At 36.7% G+C, this 16,460-nt stretch overlaps 2 protein-coding genes across 2 annotated transcripts in view; both read left to right on the forward strand.

The window, feature by feature from the left end:
• The first annotated feature begins 5,487 nt into the window (after positions 1 to 5,487).
• Positions 5,488 to 9,137, forward strand: LOC123233775 (protocadherin alpha-3-like). Its single transcript, XM_044659826.1, has 2 exons — positions 5,488 to 7,837; positions 9,025 to 9,137. Exons 1-2 carry the CDS (start codon positions 5,488 to 5,490, stop codon positions 9,135 to 9,137), a joined length of 2,463 nt encoding a protein of 820 aa, XP_044515761.1.
• Positions 9,138 to 15,753: 6,616 nt separating this feature from the next.
• LOC123233776 (protocadherin alpha-8-like) overlaps positions 15,754 to 16,460 on the forward strand; it is a 35,163-nt gene continuing 34,456 nt past the window's right edge. The window contains exon 1 of the mRNA XM_044659827.1: positions 15,754 to 16,455. Coding sequence (XP_044515762.1) covers positions 15,754 to 16,455 — 702 coding nt within the window. The remainder of the gene's footprint in view (positions 16,456 to 16,460) is intronic.

Below are 16,460 nucleotides of genomic sequence, written 5' to 3' on the forward strand. Positions count from 1 at the left end.
TCAGGGAAGGTGGGTGATGATTGATTTTGCATTTTTATTTTTGTTTAAGTTCAAATTGATATTTCCCTACCCTATTTGACAATTTTTGTGGCTTAATCTTCATCCTTTGCAACATTTAAAATTTGCTCTCTTCAAATTATGTTTTCCATTTCTCAAATACCCCCTCCATCTCCTCTTCTTCTTTTCTTCACATTCTTCTCTCTGTTAAATATGTCCCTTGATGGGTCAATGTTTTCATTTATCTATTACTTATGGTAGCACAAAAATGGTAACACTTCAATAGTATTTTTCCTTTGGCTAGTACCTATTACATGTCTCTATTAATCCTCCCTTTCAATTTTGTGCCATATGTATTATTAGCGAGAATATTAATCTTATGCATGTTTAAGTTTTCATTTTATTGTTCTTGAATGCTCCACTTCTTTGATATGCAAAATGAATATTTGGATAGTACTCTTTAAAGATATCTAATTGCTTTGTTAATGGAATTGAATAGTCACTATGAAGAATGTTTTTTAAATCATACAGTTAATTTGTCTATGCTATAGCTAGTGAGCATTCATATAACATTTTGAGGTTTGCCAAATATTTTGCATGTGACATTGCATTTGTTCCTTACCACAACCTTAGGAGGTAAATGGCATTGTCCTCATTTTGCAAATGTGGAAATTAAGGTTTACTGTAGAGATTGCCAAAATAGTTAGTAAATCCAAGTGACTGTTATGGACTTTGAATGTTGTGGAATTATACACATGAGAGAATATATGTGGGAAGGTATGGTTAGGAAAAAGAAAGAGGCCAAAGATTTGTTGATTATACAGCAGCTAGATCTTGAACACTTTTTTTTCAAAAGAAATGGCAAGCACTGGATGCAGTGGGCATCAATGGGCATCACCAAGGAATAAAATCAACTTCATTTTAACAGACAACAAAAGATTTGTAATGGATGTGGAAGTTATCCCTGAGTCGATTTTCTATCCAAACCCAGACTATGAATTTGTCAAAGCCGAGATCAAAATTTTTAAGAAAGAAGAAGAAAGAAGAGTAATGAAAAAAGGCATGATGTACAGTTAAGATAATTTAATCTTGTATTGTTTAAACAAGCAATGGAAAGTAAAAATGTGCAGTGGATGACAGAAATGACATTGACAATGACAATTTCATTTAGGAGTTAATCTATGAGAGAGTTTTTATTATAAGATGAAAAGAGACCAGCAAATATCTTAGTCAGCAAATTTATTACATACTGAACAGAGATAGATGGTTGCTAAATGCAACATGCGGGGTTAAAATAAAAACTCAACTGTAAAATCTTAGGAGAAAGATTATATATGAATTTGAGCAATATCTTTTTTCATAAAACAGCAAGATATATTGAAGGGTAAAACCAATTAAAATGAAGATTAGCAAGATATTCAATTAAAATCATCTAAAGATGGAACTAGAAAAAGGACCACAAAGATAAGAAAAATAAAAAAATATCTTTAAAAATATTATATTGAATGATTTATCCATGAAGGATAGTGAAACTACCACAACTGAACTCCAACAACACAATCCCTGATGTGTTTACAGGTGAAGTAAAATGTTATTAAGGAGAACAAAGATGGGAAAAGCATATTACTGGATCAAGTATACAGGGTGTATGTCAAACTTTTTAATAAACTACACCAAAGACTTTTGTGGCAACACATTTATAAAGAAGATTCTACATTGGGGAGATTCATATTGGAAATGATACCACTTATGAGGGTGTTGAAGGATTTATTTACAAGGCACCAAAAGGAGGGGAAGGTATCAAAGTCATGTGGGGAAAAGTCCCTCAAATCCTAATGATCTGAAAAAGAATGACTAAGAAAACATCGATTAGTATGTGCTTACTCTTCCATTTACAAAACATTTTTATTAAGTTCATTGACACAGAACCTGAGGGCATCCTTGATGAGAGAATTTGTAGGAAACCATCAAGATTTTATAGAGGATACACATTGGACCATGTCTCTACCATCTCAACAATTGTCTTGAAGTAGAGAATATACAATATCATTGTGCTTATTAGTTATTGATTATTACAAAACACACTTGATTCTATAGTACAAAAGAGTGCCTTAGAAAATTCTTTTACAATAAAATATCCCCCATCTATATATTATGAGTTAAATTTCCTTGGAAGATATAAGAACAGAAGTAACCCTACTTAATGATTTTCTGGGTTTACTAACACAAGCCAGGCATAAAAAAGGAAGATGTATATATTTGCCAAAATATTCCTCAGTTTGACAGAGGAGATCAAGCAATGGATTAAGAAACATTAGTTAAATGACTACTATGTTCTAAGTCATACTATGTCATAAGTGCTGGGGAAACAATACTTTGTGTTCATGGAATTTACAATCTAATGGGAGAGACAAAATGCAACTAAATATATATAGGACAAGGTATATACAGGATAAATAGGAGATAAATAGCAAAAGGGAAAGCAGAAAAATTAAGAAAGGTTGCAGAAGGCTTTCTGTAGAAGATGAGATTTTAATTGGCACTTAAAGTAAGCCAGGGAGGTCAGTAGTTGAATCATGGAAGGAAAAGTATTCCAGACATGGAAAAAAAAGTCAGAAAAATGTCCTAGAAGTAAAAAAAGAGGAGAACAGCATATTGGATTTCTTCTAGAGAAAATCACCTACTGATACAAAACTTTTCTAAACAGCAAAGACCTATCCTTTCAACACAATTGTTTCACTGGTATTGATGAATAAAATTGAAACCATGAATACTGCTGCTTTTCAAGAAGTAAAGGTATACATCACAAAGCAGGCAAAGGAAAGGTGAATTAGGGGTGTGAGCAGCTTGAAACATGTAACCAGTGATGACCTCTAAAGCAGAGGCTTAATTAAAGGATGTTATCAATAAATTTGTGTGACAGAAGAAGAAAATGGATGTCATGTGACAAGAGAAATGAACAACTGATGGATAGTTAGAGTGCTCCATGGGTATGTTTTAGCTGTTGGGAGAAATCAAAGAAGACCATCAGCAATTTGGGTGAATTCTTTGTGAAAAACTTGTGTGGACTGGGATTCTAGTTGTAGAGGATGGGCAGCTTCACTTCTAGAACATATCTCACAGTAAGAAAGAGATCCTTGCTTATATCACATGTAGTTAAGGATAAAAAGAATAGATTGGACTAGAAACTAGAATTACAAATAGTTGGAATTAGGATACATCAGATTGTAATGAAATTAAGTATAAAACTTAATGGTACATTTCCAACTGTTAAGACATCAATTCTATTATATATATTAAAAAGTATGAATGATGTTAAAAATAAATTTTTGTTACATTCAGTGAGGATTTATTAAGCTTCTACTTTTTTTAGTACCCTATATGACCAAGAGTAGTTGCTTGAATATTTGTATAGAGTTTTCTCTAATTCTCACGCAATTCTCTTGTGTGAATTACAGGCTGAATTGAGAAAAGAGTTATGCATGGTGACAGGTTATGATGCAGCAGATTACAGCACTAAATATTTTTATCTGAAAACATTAGATCTAATGTCTAATTATAAGTTTAGAAAGTGGATAACTGACCTAGATTCAGATGGTTATTATGTTGGGACTCAGCAGTGGGTACTGGGAAAGTAGCAATTGAGAATTAACATGGTTAAGCAGAGGAGTTTGTAGCTATACGTAGCCTGTTCAGGGTCCCAGATCTCTCATTTCTCACAAGTTTGGCAATTCATTTGAATCAGGCAATAAATCCATTGGATACCATTTAAAAACAGTTTCTATATCACTAGTACAAGCCTTCCCTGTAGCCACTCATATAAACGTTTTTTAGTTCATTGAGCACCCAAAATTCCATAATTGAACAGATATTATGAAAATATATTACTTCATTTAGAAGTATATGAATTTTTAAAGGAAAGTATTGAAAATACAGTTTAAAATAAAAATGCACATCATTGGGCAGGTTCAAGACACTGGGACCACATATTTTCTGTTTGGCCAAAGGGTTTGCTACTAAAGGAATAGATGGTAAGGATTACAGTGAATCAATGATGCAATTTAGAGGAGAGAGCACTGGATAAGGAATGAGAAGAATTGACTGCAAGTTGAGCCTCATAATTACTAGTTCTGGGCTCTTATATAAATTCCTCAATCTCTTGTCCTCAATTACCTCATGTGTAATATGGAAAAATTGTATTGCTCACAGGATTATTATGAGGCTAAATTAAGCTAAGGGATGCAATTTGTGTAATACAGGACAAATCACTTAATTTTTCAGGACTTAGATTGTAAGACTGTAAGCTGCAGAGCATGGAATAATTTCTTTGGTAGAGGGGATTTACTTATCAAGAATTCTAACCAATGAAACCACAGGTACAAGAGAAGAAGGGACTAGGACAATCTTTAATTTTCTCAGCTCAAATAGATGAGAATTTTTAGAGGAATTCAGATGTCAAAAATTTGGTTCCATGATTATTGTGTTAGGCTAAGATACCTTTTAAAAAACTGTTATTGTTCAACTGGTACTAAATAAGATTTTATATAAATTTCAAATTGAAATGACATGGTTTTTTTTGTTTGAAGATGTAGAAGAAGAATGAAGTGCATTATAACCTCTAAATTAATTGTCCTTAGTATGAAAATGAGAATCTTACTTCCCATGTGAGGCATAAGCATAGGAAAAATGAAGCTTCTCCCTTCCAGCTACGATGTCTCAATAACATTGACAAGATTTATAGAAAGGGAAGAATTTTTTAAAGTCTAGCAAAGGCAACATAGGGAAGGAAGGGGGCTTTTATTTAAAAAAAAAAAACAAACAATAATAGCACCCTAGAGCTAAAGGGAAGTTCAGGAAGGCCTGGAGTTAAGGAAATAGTGGTGAAACCTCAGATCTGCCAAGGCAAGACATTTTTTCCTGCAAATAGCTAAAAATTGATAGCAGATGAAAGGAATGCAAAAAGTAATGGAAGCTGATACAGTACTACAATACATTAATTATTTCCCAGAATTAAGAATGAAAAATATCTATAATCTTATATGTATGTTATGAAATTTCATTAGAGACCAAAGATATGAGAAGAAATGTTAATATTTTCTTGGAATTTATATAAAAATAACATTGTAAGAAGAAACAATAATTTCAAGAGTTCTGGAAGATATATAAAATAAACAAGATATTTTAAAGACAATGAAAAGAGAGAATAGAAACCCGAAGAAGACTGAAGAAAGAAAACCTGCGGCGAATTAATCGGGTAGTACTTACAAATTGAGCCACATGATGTCGCCATTCACCGCAAGGTGGGTTTTTAAACAAAGGGAAAACATTCTCCCCAGTGTAGAAAGCTCATTCATAAGCTGCTTCAGAGAAAACGGAAAGGGCGAGAAACAGGAAAAAAAAAATTGGATTTAAAGATTCACAGAGAATTCGCAAAGATGATGTATATTTCGATTCATAAATAGATGACAATTCCGGAAGCAAAGATTTGCAATGGAATTTTCCCAGCGAGGCGGCCACAGGCTTCGGCAGCTTTTGCATTGGCTTCTCTTTTACGCAGTCTACGAGTTAGGGAGCGGTCAGGTCCATTACTCGGTGATGGAGGAAGCGAAACACGGTACGTTTGTGGGGCGAATCGCGCAGGACTTGGGTCTGGAGGTCGGGGAGCTGGTGTCGAGGTTGTTTCGGATGGTATCTCCAGATCGCAGGGACTACCTGGAAGTAAATGTGCAGAACGGCATTTTGTTTGTGAATTCTCGCATCGATCGTGAGGAACTGTGCGACCGGAACCCAGTTTGTAGCATTCACTTGGAGGTGATTGTGGACAAGCCACTGCAGGTTTTCCATGTGGAGGTGGAGATCAAGGACATTAATGACAATCCGCCCATGTTCTCCTTTAGGGAAAAGAATCTGTTTATTCCAGAATCTAGGGTACTTGATTCACTGTTTCCACTAGAGGGCGCATCGGATGCAGATATCGGAGTGAATTCTGAACTCACCTACAGGCTAAGTCCTAATGATTATTTCACTTTGGATATGCAAAACAATGATGAACAAATTAAACCTCTTGGACTAGTATTAAAAAACCTTCTAGACAGAGAGGAAACTCCCGAACTTCATTTACTTCTTACAGCCACTGATGGGGGCAAACCAGAGCTTACTGGTACAGTTCAGCTGCAGATTACAGTATTAGATGCGAATGATAACGCCCCAAAATTTGAGAAAAAAATCTATAAAGTTAAATTAGCAGAAAATTCGTTAAATGGAACTTTGGTAATGAAAGTAAGTGCTTCAGATATGGATGAAGGAATAAACAGTCAAATAATCTACTCATTTGCGAGAGATGTCTCCTCAAATATATTGTCCAAGTTCTCAATAGATCAAATAAATGGAGACGTCAGAGTAATTGGACAAATAGATTTCGAAGAAAGTAAATCATACGAAATCCAGGCAGAGGCAACCGATAAAGGAATGCCCAAGATGGTGGGTCACTGCACGATCCTGGTTGAAGTAATGGATACCAATGACAACGCTCCCCAAGTGGCAGTGAAGTCGCTATCGCTACCGGTCCCAGAAGACTCTCCAACAGGGACAGTTATAGCTCTCATTAGCGTATCTGACAAAGATTCAGGTACCAATGGACAGGTAACTTGTTCACTGTCGCCCCCCGGACCTTTCACTCTGGTGTCCACTTTCAGAAATTACTTTTCTCTGGTGCTGGGCAGTCCTGTTGACCGCGAGAGCGTGCCGGCCTATGATTTGGTAGTGACTGCGAGGGATGGCGGGTCGCCAGTGCTTTTGGCTACAGCCAGCGTGTCCGTGGCTATTGCGGACGTGAACGACAATGCGCCTGCCTTCGAGCAGCCATTATACACTGTGTTTGTAAAGGAGAACAACCCACCTGGAAGTCACATCTTCACGGTGTCTGCATCTGATCCTGACGCTCTGGAGAATGCGATAGTGTCTTACTCGCTAGTGGAGAGGCGGGTGGGGGATCGTCCACTGTCAAGCTACGTGTCTGTGCACTCGGAAAGCGGGAAAGTGTACACCCTGCAGCCCCTGGATCACGAAGATCTGGAACTGTTGCAGTTCCAGGTGAGCGCCCACGATGCGGGATTCCCTCCTCTAAGCAGCAATGTGAGCCTGCAGGTGTTCGTGCTGGACGAGAACGACAATGCTCCAATCGTGCTGCCACCTCACTCTGGTGTTAACCCAGTGACCGAGATGGTATCACAATCGGTGGCTGTGGGCCATGTGGTGGCGAAGATTCGAGCTGTGGATGCGGATTCTGGTTATAATGCATGGTTATCTTATGAACTGCTGCCAGAAGTGGGCGTTGCACATATACCTTTCCGCGTGGGCCTGTACACAGGAGAGATCAGCACTACACGGGTCATGGAGGAATTGGATGGGCCAAGACAAATGCTGCTGGTACTGGTAAAAGATCACGGGGAGCCCCCTCTGTCAGCCACTGCCACTGTCAGCATATCTCTCGTGGAGAGCCAGAAGGCACTAAAGGCTTCCCCTGGAGTGTCCAGGTCAATGGCAAGTGCAGGGAAGGCGGCAGTGGCACTGGACGTGAATGTTTATCTCATAATTGCCATCTGCTCAGTGTCCAGCCTGTTGGTACTGAGTCTGCTGCTCTATGTAGCGCTACAGTGTTCGGTACCCTCACAGGCTGTGTATGGTCCTGGGAAGCCTACGTTGGTGTGTTCCAGTGAGGTTGGAAGCTGGTCCTATTCCCAGCAGAGGAGGCAGAAAGCTTTCTCTGGTGAGGGAGGTGCCAAAATTGATCTTATGGCCTTCAGCCCCAACTTCCCTCCATGTTCTGGCCCAACAGACAGTGTCGATCAGCAGGCAATGGGGCAGGATCATTCTGCCAAGGTGGGTTTTAGGGATTCTTATTGATTATTCAATTTTATGTTTGATCATAGGAGTTATTTTTCTCAAAATTTTACTTACATTTTTTGACTCCATTTACTTCATTTAGTACTCCTTTTCCACCCCTCCTTAAAATAAACTGTTATTTCTGAAAAATTTCCCTGGGAGTTCAAACAGCTAATTCCTCTTCATTTTACTTATTTAATATTTTGGAACATTGAGTAACATTCATATTTTCATTTGTTTATAATGAATAATAGTTTATGTATGTAGGACTTTAAAGTTTGTCAAGTTCTAGGTTCCTAAATGAACATTTTAATGGTATTCATAATTTTGATAGAGAAAATAGATTTTTGGTGTACACATAGCTTTTCAAAAGAGTAACTGAGATGAATCAAAAGCCTTCCTGGTAGCAAGAACATTTAATATTCATTCAGTTTTTTTATGCCCTTATTTTCTGCCTTAGAATTACTACTATGTATTCTCCCTTCTTATTCAGTTTTAAAGGAGGATCCTGTCAGATAATAAATTATTTTCACTTGTGGAATTTTTTGCTGAACAAATTAAAGTAGCTTTATTAGCATTCTTTTCTAGATCATGAGCTCGTTATTCCTGAAGTGGAGTCTCTTTAGGACCTTAGATAAAAGTAGCAAAGTTTTATTCTTTGTTAAACAAAGTAATTCAGTTGTTATATGATAACTTGGCAATGCCTCTTTATCACTTGTTCTTTTGTGCACATGGCTATTTTCATTTTCATGTGACTTTGACTAAAGGAATTTATAGCATGCATCTGATGTTAGAAATCCTCAGGATATTTTTCTGAACTTTTTTTTGGGGTAGATGATCTATCAATTGACAACTTTGCTTAGTCTTCCTTAACTCTATGGGATGTTTGGTTATCTTGCCTGGATGTACTCATAACACGGAAACCAGAAAGATCATAGTGAAATTTATACACCAGCATTCTTTGTAGAGCATGAAGACTTTCAAATTTCACTTGAGAGCTTGATAATTATTGATAGAGACACACTCACAAACAGAAAGATAGAAACAGGGAAAGAGAGAGTTAGAGAAAAAGAGATGGAGAGAATGAGGAAGAAGGGGAGAAAAGAGAAGGAGAAGAGAGGGAAAGGGAATTATTGCAGAGAGAGAAAGAGAGAGAGGAAGCAGGGAGCAACAAGGAAAATGAGCCAAAAAATGCTTTGGAAAAGATAAATTTCAAGGTTAAGACATCTCAGAGGTTATGTACCCTGGAAGACTGACTTGTCCGTGTTCAAAGAACTCTATAGAATCACATTCCTATAAATTATAGCTCACATTCCTTCACTAGTTCACCTTTAATTATCAGAACAGCATAAATAATAGTCATGAACCTCCATTCCCATAAACTTGGGACAAACTCTCTCTCAAATATACACAGTGCCAGAGGAAAATGTAGACATAAACATTGAGTACACTGGTAGGGAAGCACAAAACATATGGATCATTTTTTACCAAAACAACTCAAATCCCTAACTTTTATGGGCTCTGAAATCTTTCATCTAATCATTGTATCCTCTTATTGCTTTATGTAGGTGTATAATTTCTTGGCCAGGTCACTCAGGTGAGCTCCTTGGGCTTACTCTTTTCTGTAGTACAACATAATTCTATATGATATCTTTGGATCCAATTCTATGTTGGTCATGGTGTCTCCTACTGGACAAGTTGCCCTGTTTTGAAATACCATGAAGGAAAGGAAGAGGGAGAAATTCTTTCCCTCTGCTTCATTTTTGGAAGAGAAGTGCAAAAGAAAAGAGTAATTTCCTCTTGAGTTGGTTGCTACCTCCATAGCTAGTTCCCATTTAAGTTGCCAGACATGACTACCTTCTTTGCCTGAGTTTCTCCAGTTTTAAGTGCCAGAGATGACTGTCTTCTCAGCATTTGCTTCTGGAGGTCACTTGAGGTGTGGCCTATACTTCATCAAACAATGGCTAATTGCCCTATGATTCCAGCAAATGGAGTACAGAACCTTTTACAAGATGTGAATGGGCCACTCCCAGATTCATATGCTTTCTAATCTTCAAGTGGGTCACTTAGCATATGTAACCACTCAAGGTTTCATACTTTGCCGGAATGCAACCATTTACAGTCTGAAGAGAGTAAGATTTTAAGAGATCATGGTTTTTGTTACTTATTCCTTATATCCTATAATTGTCTCAAGTGCATTAGGGAAACTCACTTGATCAGGGATTCCTCATTCATTCCTCAAAACATTAGCATTTCTATAATAACATTTTCTTTATCAATGGTAATGGATCTCTCAGATTTGAACTCTAACTAATTCTCAGTATGCTTTACAAAAATTTAAGTGCTTTTCATTTTTTTTTTTGCCTTTAGTAGTTAAAGGAAAATATTTTACTGTAATGTGTCTTCATTTAAGAACTTTAAACATTTCAGAATGGGAAAAGCTCACTCTCTGCCTATAAGATATTAACTATTAGGATGAAAGAAAACAACATGATTTAATTTTTCAGTAGATTCTAAGTGTTTATAATATTGTGGGCACATTTATTCTTGAAATCACATAGATGCTATACACATGACTGAATAAATATTTTAGTTTTACAAAAGCTTCTTCCTTATGGACACAATATTTTAAAAAATCTGGGCCCTTGTCTGTTTTGCATGGGGAGAAGTGGGAACATAGGATGATTAGTAGTGAATGTGGTTAAAGATTCTCTCAGCCTCTCTTTTTAAAGAAAGTTTTTAAAAAAAACATTTCCCAGATAATTGGATCAATTTTATGGCCACCCAACTCATAAGTATAGTATGAGATTATTCTTAATCCAAGAAAATATGGTCAAGATAAGTATATTAATGAAAGAGAGTTGTTACTGTCCTTAGTTTGTACCTACTAGTCTGTAGTTGTGGCAGCTGGAGGAAGGAATGACTATAAATACCTGTTTGAAATACTAGGAATATAAAGGAGGTAAGTATTTAAGACACACTACTGAGTACAACCAGCAACCCACCAATTTATGAGATGTGTCATGAGAGATAATTTGATAGGAAGAGAATAAATAACTGCTGACTGCAAAGTTTACTAATCTATTGCTAAAGCCCTTGTTCTGGTGTGTTATTTTTATCCTTCGTTAATTTTTTGTTGAACATCAAGCATGTGAAGTTACATATGACTGATGAGTAAGTAGATGCTATTGGTATTTTTCTTCTGCTATTACCTTTGAAAAATCCAGTTATAAATATTTTTGGAGGTACAGTGCTCAGTGTTGCTTTATGCCATCAGGAAAACGATTTAACAAAATTGTAAGTTGAAGTATTTTTAAGAATAAAATTCAAATTTGGAAACACTACAGTTACCAAGGAAAGGAACTTTTCAAAGGAATGCAATGTTAACAAATCGATGCCAGAGTTTTGATCTATAAATGTAGTAGAGGCAGAATAAACCATCTTTTTATTTGGGGAGTCTTGTTTTCGAGAAATTCCATTGCAGTTTCATCCTTGTGGCCAATTTTGTGCCAATGTGGAAAAATGTCAACTCTACCCTGTCAACTATGCTTTTCTTCCCATGGTTCTCTTTGAAGGAATTTCACTTTGTGAGAAACTGTAATTCTAATAATATAATAATATTTTTAAAAGAGTGATTCTTGCTCAAGCTGGATTGCATTTAGTTTTTACACAATTACATACTCTTTTCTTTAGTAATATTTTCCTGATATGGTATGTTGTTGTTGTTGTGGTGGTGGTGGTGGTGGTGGTGTTATTCAGTCATGTCCGACTCATAATGTCTCCACGGACCATTGCAGGCGAGGTTCTTCTACTCTCTACTATCTCTCAAAGTCTGTCCAATTTCATGATAATTGTTTCCATGACACTATCTATCCATCTCAACCTCTGCTCTCTCCTTTTCTCTTTGCTATCTTTTCCGATAGCTGTGTCTTTTCCCATAAGTCCTGTCTTCTCATTATGTGGCCAAAGTATTTAAGCTTCAACTTCAGTATTTGACATTTCAGTGAATAGTCAGAATTAATTTCTTTAAGTATTAACTAATTTAATCTCATTGCTGTCTAAGGGACTCTCCAAAGTCTTCTACAGTAGCATAGTTTGAAATAATTGGTTTTGTGGTACTCAGCTTTCCTTATGGTCTGACTCTTGAAGTCATAGGAAAAACCATACCTTTGACTGTAGGTTTGTCAGCAAAATAATGTCTTTGCTTTTAAGTATGCTGTTCAGAGTGGCCACAGCTTTCCTTTCAAGGAGTAAATGTCTCAATTTCATGACATACTGGTATTAAAATTTAATTTGGGGGGCAGCTGGGTAGCTCAGTGGATTGAGAGCCAGGCCTAGAGACAGGAGGTCCTAGGTTCAAATCCGGCCTCAGACACTTCCCAGCTGTGTGACCCTGGGCAAGTCACTTGACCCCCATTGCCTACCCTTACCAATCTTCCACCTATAAGTCAATACACAGAAGTTAAGGGTTTAAAATTAAAAAAAAATTAAAAAAAATTTAATTTGCATGGTAAGCATGTGTGGCCTGTTGATGATCATGGTGTATTTCACTATTGTTCTTTATGAAACCTGCAGTTTTTTATTTTTCAGAGAGTATAGTGTTAAGAGGATGGGTTTTGTGTTGGGGAGCAGATTGGAATCTTGGAACAATTTCACAAATTCATTATATCTTTCTATTCTCTTATTTCTATTTTGTTCTGGTCCCAGCTCATAGACTCAGTACATTTTCCATCTGGAGATCTCTCAAAAATGATTAATATAGTGAGTTGTTTGTTAAACTGCTTGTCTAGGGTTGTTTGATCCTTTCATTTTTCCTTTATGGACTGTTAGGTCAATCTCTTTTGGGTCACTGGATAGAGTGTTGAGAGATCTTTATTTTATGTGGACACTTGAACCCCTTTAAGAAGTACTATTCAGAGAACATCTTAGTGTTTTTCAAAAGTATTTTCATTGTTGATGACTTTTGAAGGTAAGATCATTTGATATCATTCTATTCCTGGAGTATGACTCTTGTTCTCTTCATCCATAATATCTTCTAGATCATCATCAATAAAAGTGGCCATCCACTATGCATTTTCATATCTGTAGTGAGGGATAACCAATACTTCCCAAAAAATTTTATTCCACTATTGGTATAGTTGGAATTTTTAGTTTTTCTTACAAAAAGAAATGCCTACCTTTTAATTCTCTCTTTGGAACCTCCTGTGAGGCTAAGAATTCTAATTCCTTTTTACCATGAAAGTCCATCAAATACTTAAAGGTAGTTTACATTTTTTCCCTTAAGTTTTCTCTTCTGCAGCCTACAATTTCCTAGTTCATTAAAACAATCCTTAAATTGCAGAGTCTCCAGTTCATTACCAATGGTCACTTTCCTCAGGATGCTCTCTGGATTATTAATCTCCTTCCTAAAATATGGCCATGGGAGCTGAACGCTCTATTCCCTTTGTTTTCTAACCAAAGAGGAGAGTATAGACATTCATTTTAGTATTATTGATAGTTCTCTAAATGAAGCCTAGAATTTAATTAGCTTTATTTACTCTCATGCTGCAGTTTTGACTCTTTGGAGTTGACTAGAACTGCAAGGTCTTTTTCATGAAAACAGTTTCTACTAATGGCTCTCACTTCTTGTCCATGTAAAGCTGATTTTAAAAATTCAAGTGTAAGATTGTTCAATAATCTCTATTAGATTTAATATAAATAAGTCAGTCCATTTTCCTATTCTGTAGATATCTGGTGAGAACCATAATTCTTACACAATGTGTTGGCTAATAATTTCAGATCTATTTAATCTGAAAATCTTATGAGAATGTTATCACAATCATTGATGAAAATGTTAACTAATACACAGACAAGAATCTCCCTATTCGAGAAATAAGTCCAAAATAATACCAAGGCATTGATAAATATTGTTGATATCTGATAATGTAGCCAATTCTGAATTCATCTAACTGTATTGTTACCTCTTCCACTTTATAACCTTACCTAGACAACTGGAATAGTAGGAGAAGCTATTTCAAAAGTTTTACAAAACTATGTCTATACAAATGACCTAGTTTTAAAGTCTAATAACCCTGTCAAAAATAGATATGAATTATTCTGTACGTTATGATGACTCTAAGTAATTGTTACTTTCATTTCTGCACACAGACCCACAATTTCCTTAATAATATGTTCTAAATACTAGTTATTAAAGTCAAGTTCAACAATTTATATTTTTATAGAATTCATTCTATTGTCATTTTTTTGAAAACCAGGATAACACTCTCCAGTTCTGTGACATCTCTCTTACTTTATCATTTCTCTTCCTTTTCTTTTTAAACCATTACTTTCCAGCTTAGAATCAATGCTTTGTATTGCTTCCAAGGCAGAAGAGCAGTAAGGGCTAGGCAATGGAGTTTAAGTAACTTGTCCACGGTTACACAGCTGGGAAATTTCTGAGTTCACATTTGAAGCCAGGTGCTTACTCTAGATCTGGCTTTCTATCTACTGAGCTACCTACCAGCCCCCTATCATCTTTCAAAGATCTTTGACACTGGCTCCATAATCACAATCTACAGTTCTTTCAATAGCATGCAATTCAATTCTCAAGTGCTAGGTGACTTGAATTCATTTGCATTTAGGTGGTTTCTTATTGTTTCCTAATTTATCTTCAATTTTAATACCCTACTAACCATTTTTCATGTTGTCTTTTCTGGTCCAAAGCTCATTCTCCTTCACAGAGAAAATGAAAGCAAAATAAGGATTAATGAATTCTGCTTTTCTGAAATTTTATGTTATCACCACTGTATCTGTTTGAGGAGTATTTTCCCTTCTCTGATCCTTCTTTTCCTCCTTCAAAAAGAATGTTCTTGAGTTATCCTTCATGCTCTGCCAAAACTAGAGATGGAAGACATCCAACAGTCACTTGAAAATGTAGGGTTAGAGCTCAGGAGAGACATTATAGTTGGGTTGTAGATTTCAGAATCAACATATTCAGATAACTGCACCCATAGGAATATTAGCAAAAGAAAGAATAGAGAGAGACAAAAGAATAGGGTCCAGTAGGTTCAGAAAATCAAAACCTTAAAATAAATATTTCCTTCAACATTGCTTCTTTCCTCCCTTATTTTTCCCTAGTGTTCTGAGATATATCCATTTTCTCTATGCACTCTTTTAATTAAATAAGTTCATAATACTTACTGATTACGATTCAGTTAGCAACATTTAAAAAAAATCATATGGAGAAAGATGAAAAGACATTTTCTTTCTTTCCTCACATAGTCTAGGACATTTAGAATTTTCCTGCTTCCCTACCACATTGTGCCATGTTAACACAGCATGTTAGAGATCTCTTATAATGTTTACCCCTTCTTGTGGATGGATCACTTAATCTTTTATCCTGGTATTCAAAGAGTGAATTATACGTATATGCCTTGCATATAATCACTTAATATTTGCGGTTGTGAATTTTTTCCTACTTAACAAATATTCAATTACTTCTACATTCACGTTGTAGAAACATTGAAAAGGACAATATTGCTTTATGAAATCGTGATAATAGTAGTATTATGCTCCCCTAGACGCTCAAGTGTGGGGAAATGAAGATAGATATTATTTTATATTGCAAATACAGTAACAAGAATTACTAAATCAAGTCTGTGTTCCACTTAGTATTGACCACATGATGTCGCTGCCTACCACGAAATAGTCTCTCCCTCCCCACCACCCCCAGAAGGCCAAACCTCACATTAAGCATTAAAAAGAACTGTTTTGTTGGAGAGTGTGAATGATGGCGGATGCTGCAGAATGGATTTAAAAGAATCAGAGAACAATATTTACCTTTATTCTCTAAAGATGATTCATTGATTAGAACAATTCCACGGAGGATCTGCAATGTTTTTTTCCCGAGTAGGCGGCCTGGGGAGCCAGCATCTGCTGTTTTCATTTATGCTCTGTACAGTCTGCAGGGTAGGGAGCAGCCAGGTCCATTACTCCGTGCTGGAGGAAGCAAAACACGGTACGTTTGTGGGGCGAATCGCCCAGGACTTGGGTCTGGAGGTTGGGGAACTGGTGTCTAAACTGTTCCGGGTGGTGTCCAAGGGCCGCAGGGACTACCTGGAGGTAAACGGACAGAATGGCATTTTGTTTGTGAATTCTCGGATAGACCGTGAGGAGCTGTGCGGCCGCAGTCCTGTTTGTAGCATCCACCTGGAGGTGATCGTGGACAAACCGCTGCAGGTTTTCCATGTGGAGGTGGAGATCAAGGACATTAATGACAACCCGCCAGTGTTCCCAGTGAAGGAACAAAAGCTGTTTATTTACGAATCCAGGTTGCCAGACTCTAGGTTTCCGCTAGAGGGTGCATCTGACCCAGATATTGGGACTAACGCCTTGCTTACCTATTCTCTCAGCACCAATGATTACTTCATTCTAGATGTGAAATCAAAAAGCGAGCAAGACAAATTGGTTGAGTTGGTATTGAGGAAACCTCTGGACCGAGAAGAAGTTCCTGAGCATCGCTTAATACTGACAGCCACAGATGGGGGCAAACCTGAGCTCACAGGCACAGTACAGCTGCTTATCACTGTACTGGATGTGAA

This window comes from Gracilinanus agilis, chromosome 2 (genome assembly GCF_016433145.1).
Source record: "Gracilinanus agilis isolate LMUSP501 chromosome 2, AgileGrace, whole genome shotgun sequence".
NCBI lineage: Eukaryota > Metazoa > Chordata > Mammalia > Didelphimorphia > Didelphidae > Gracilinanus > Gracilinanus agilis.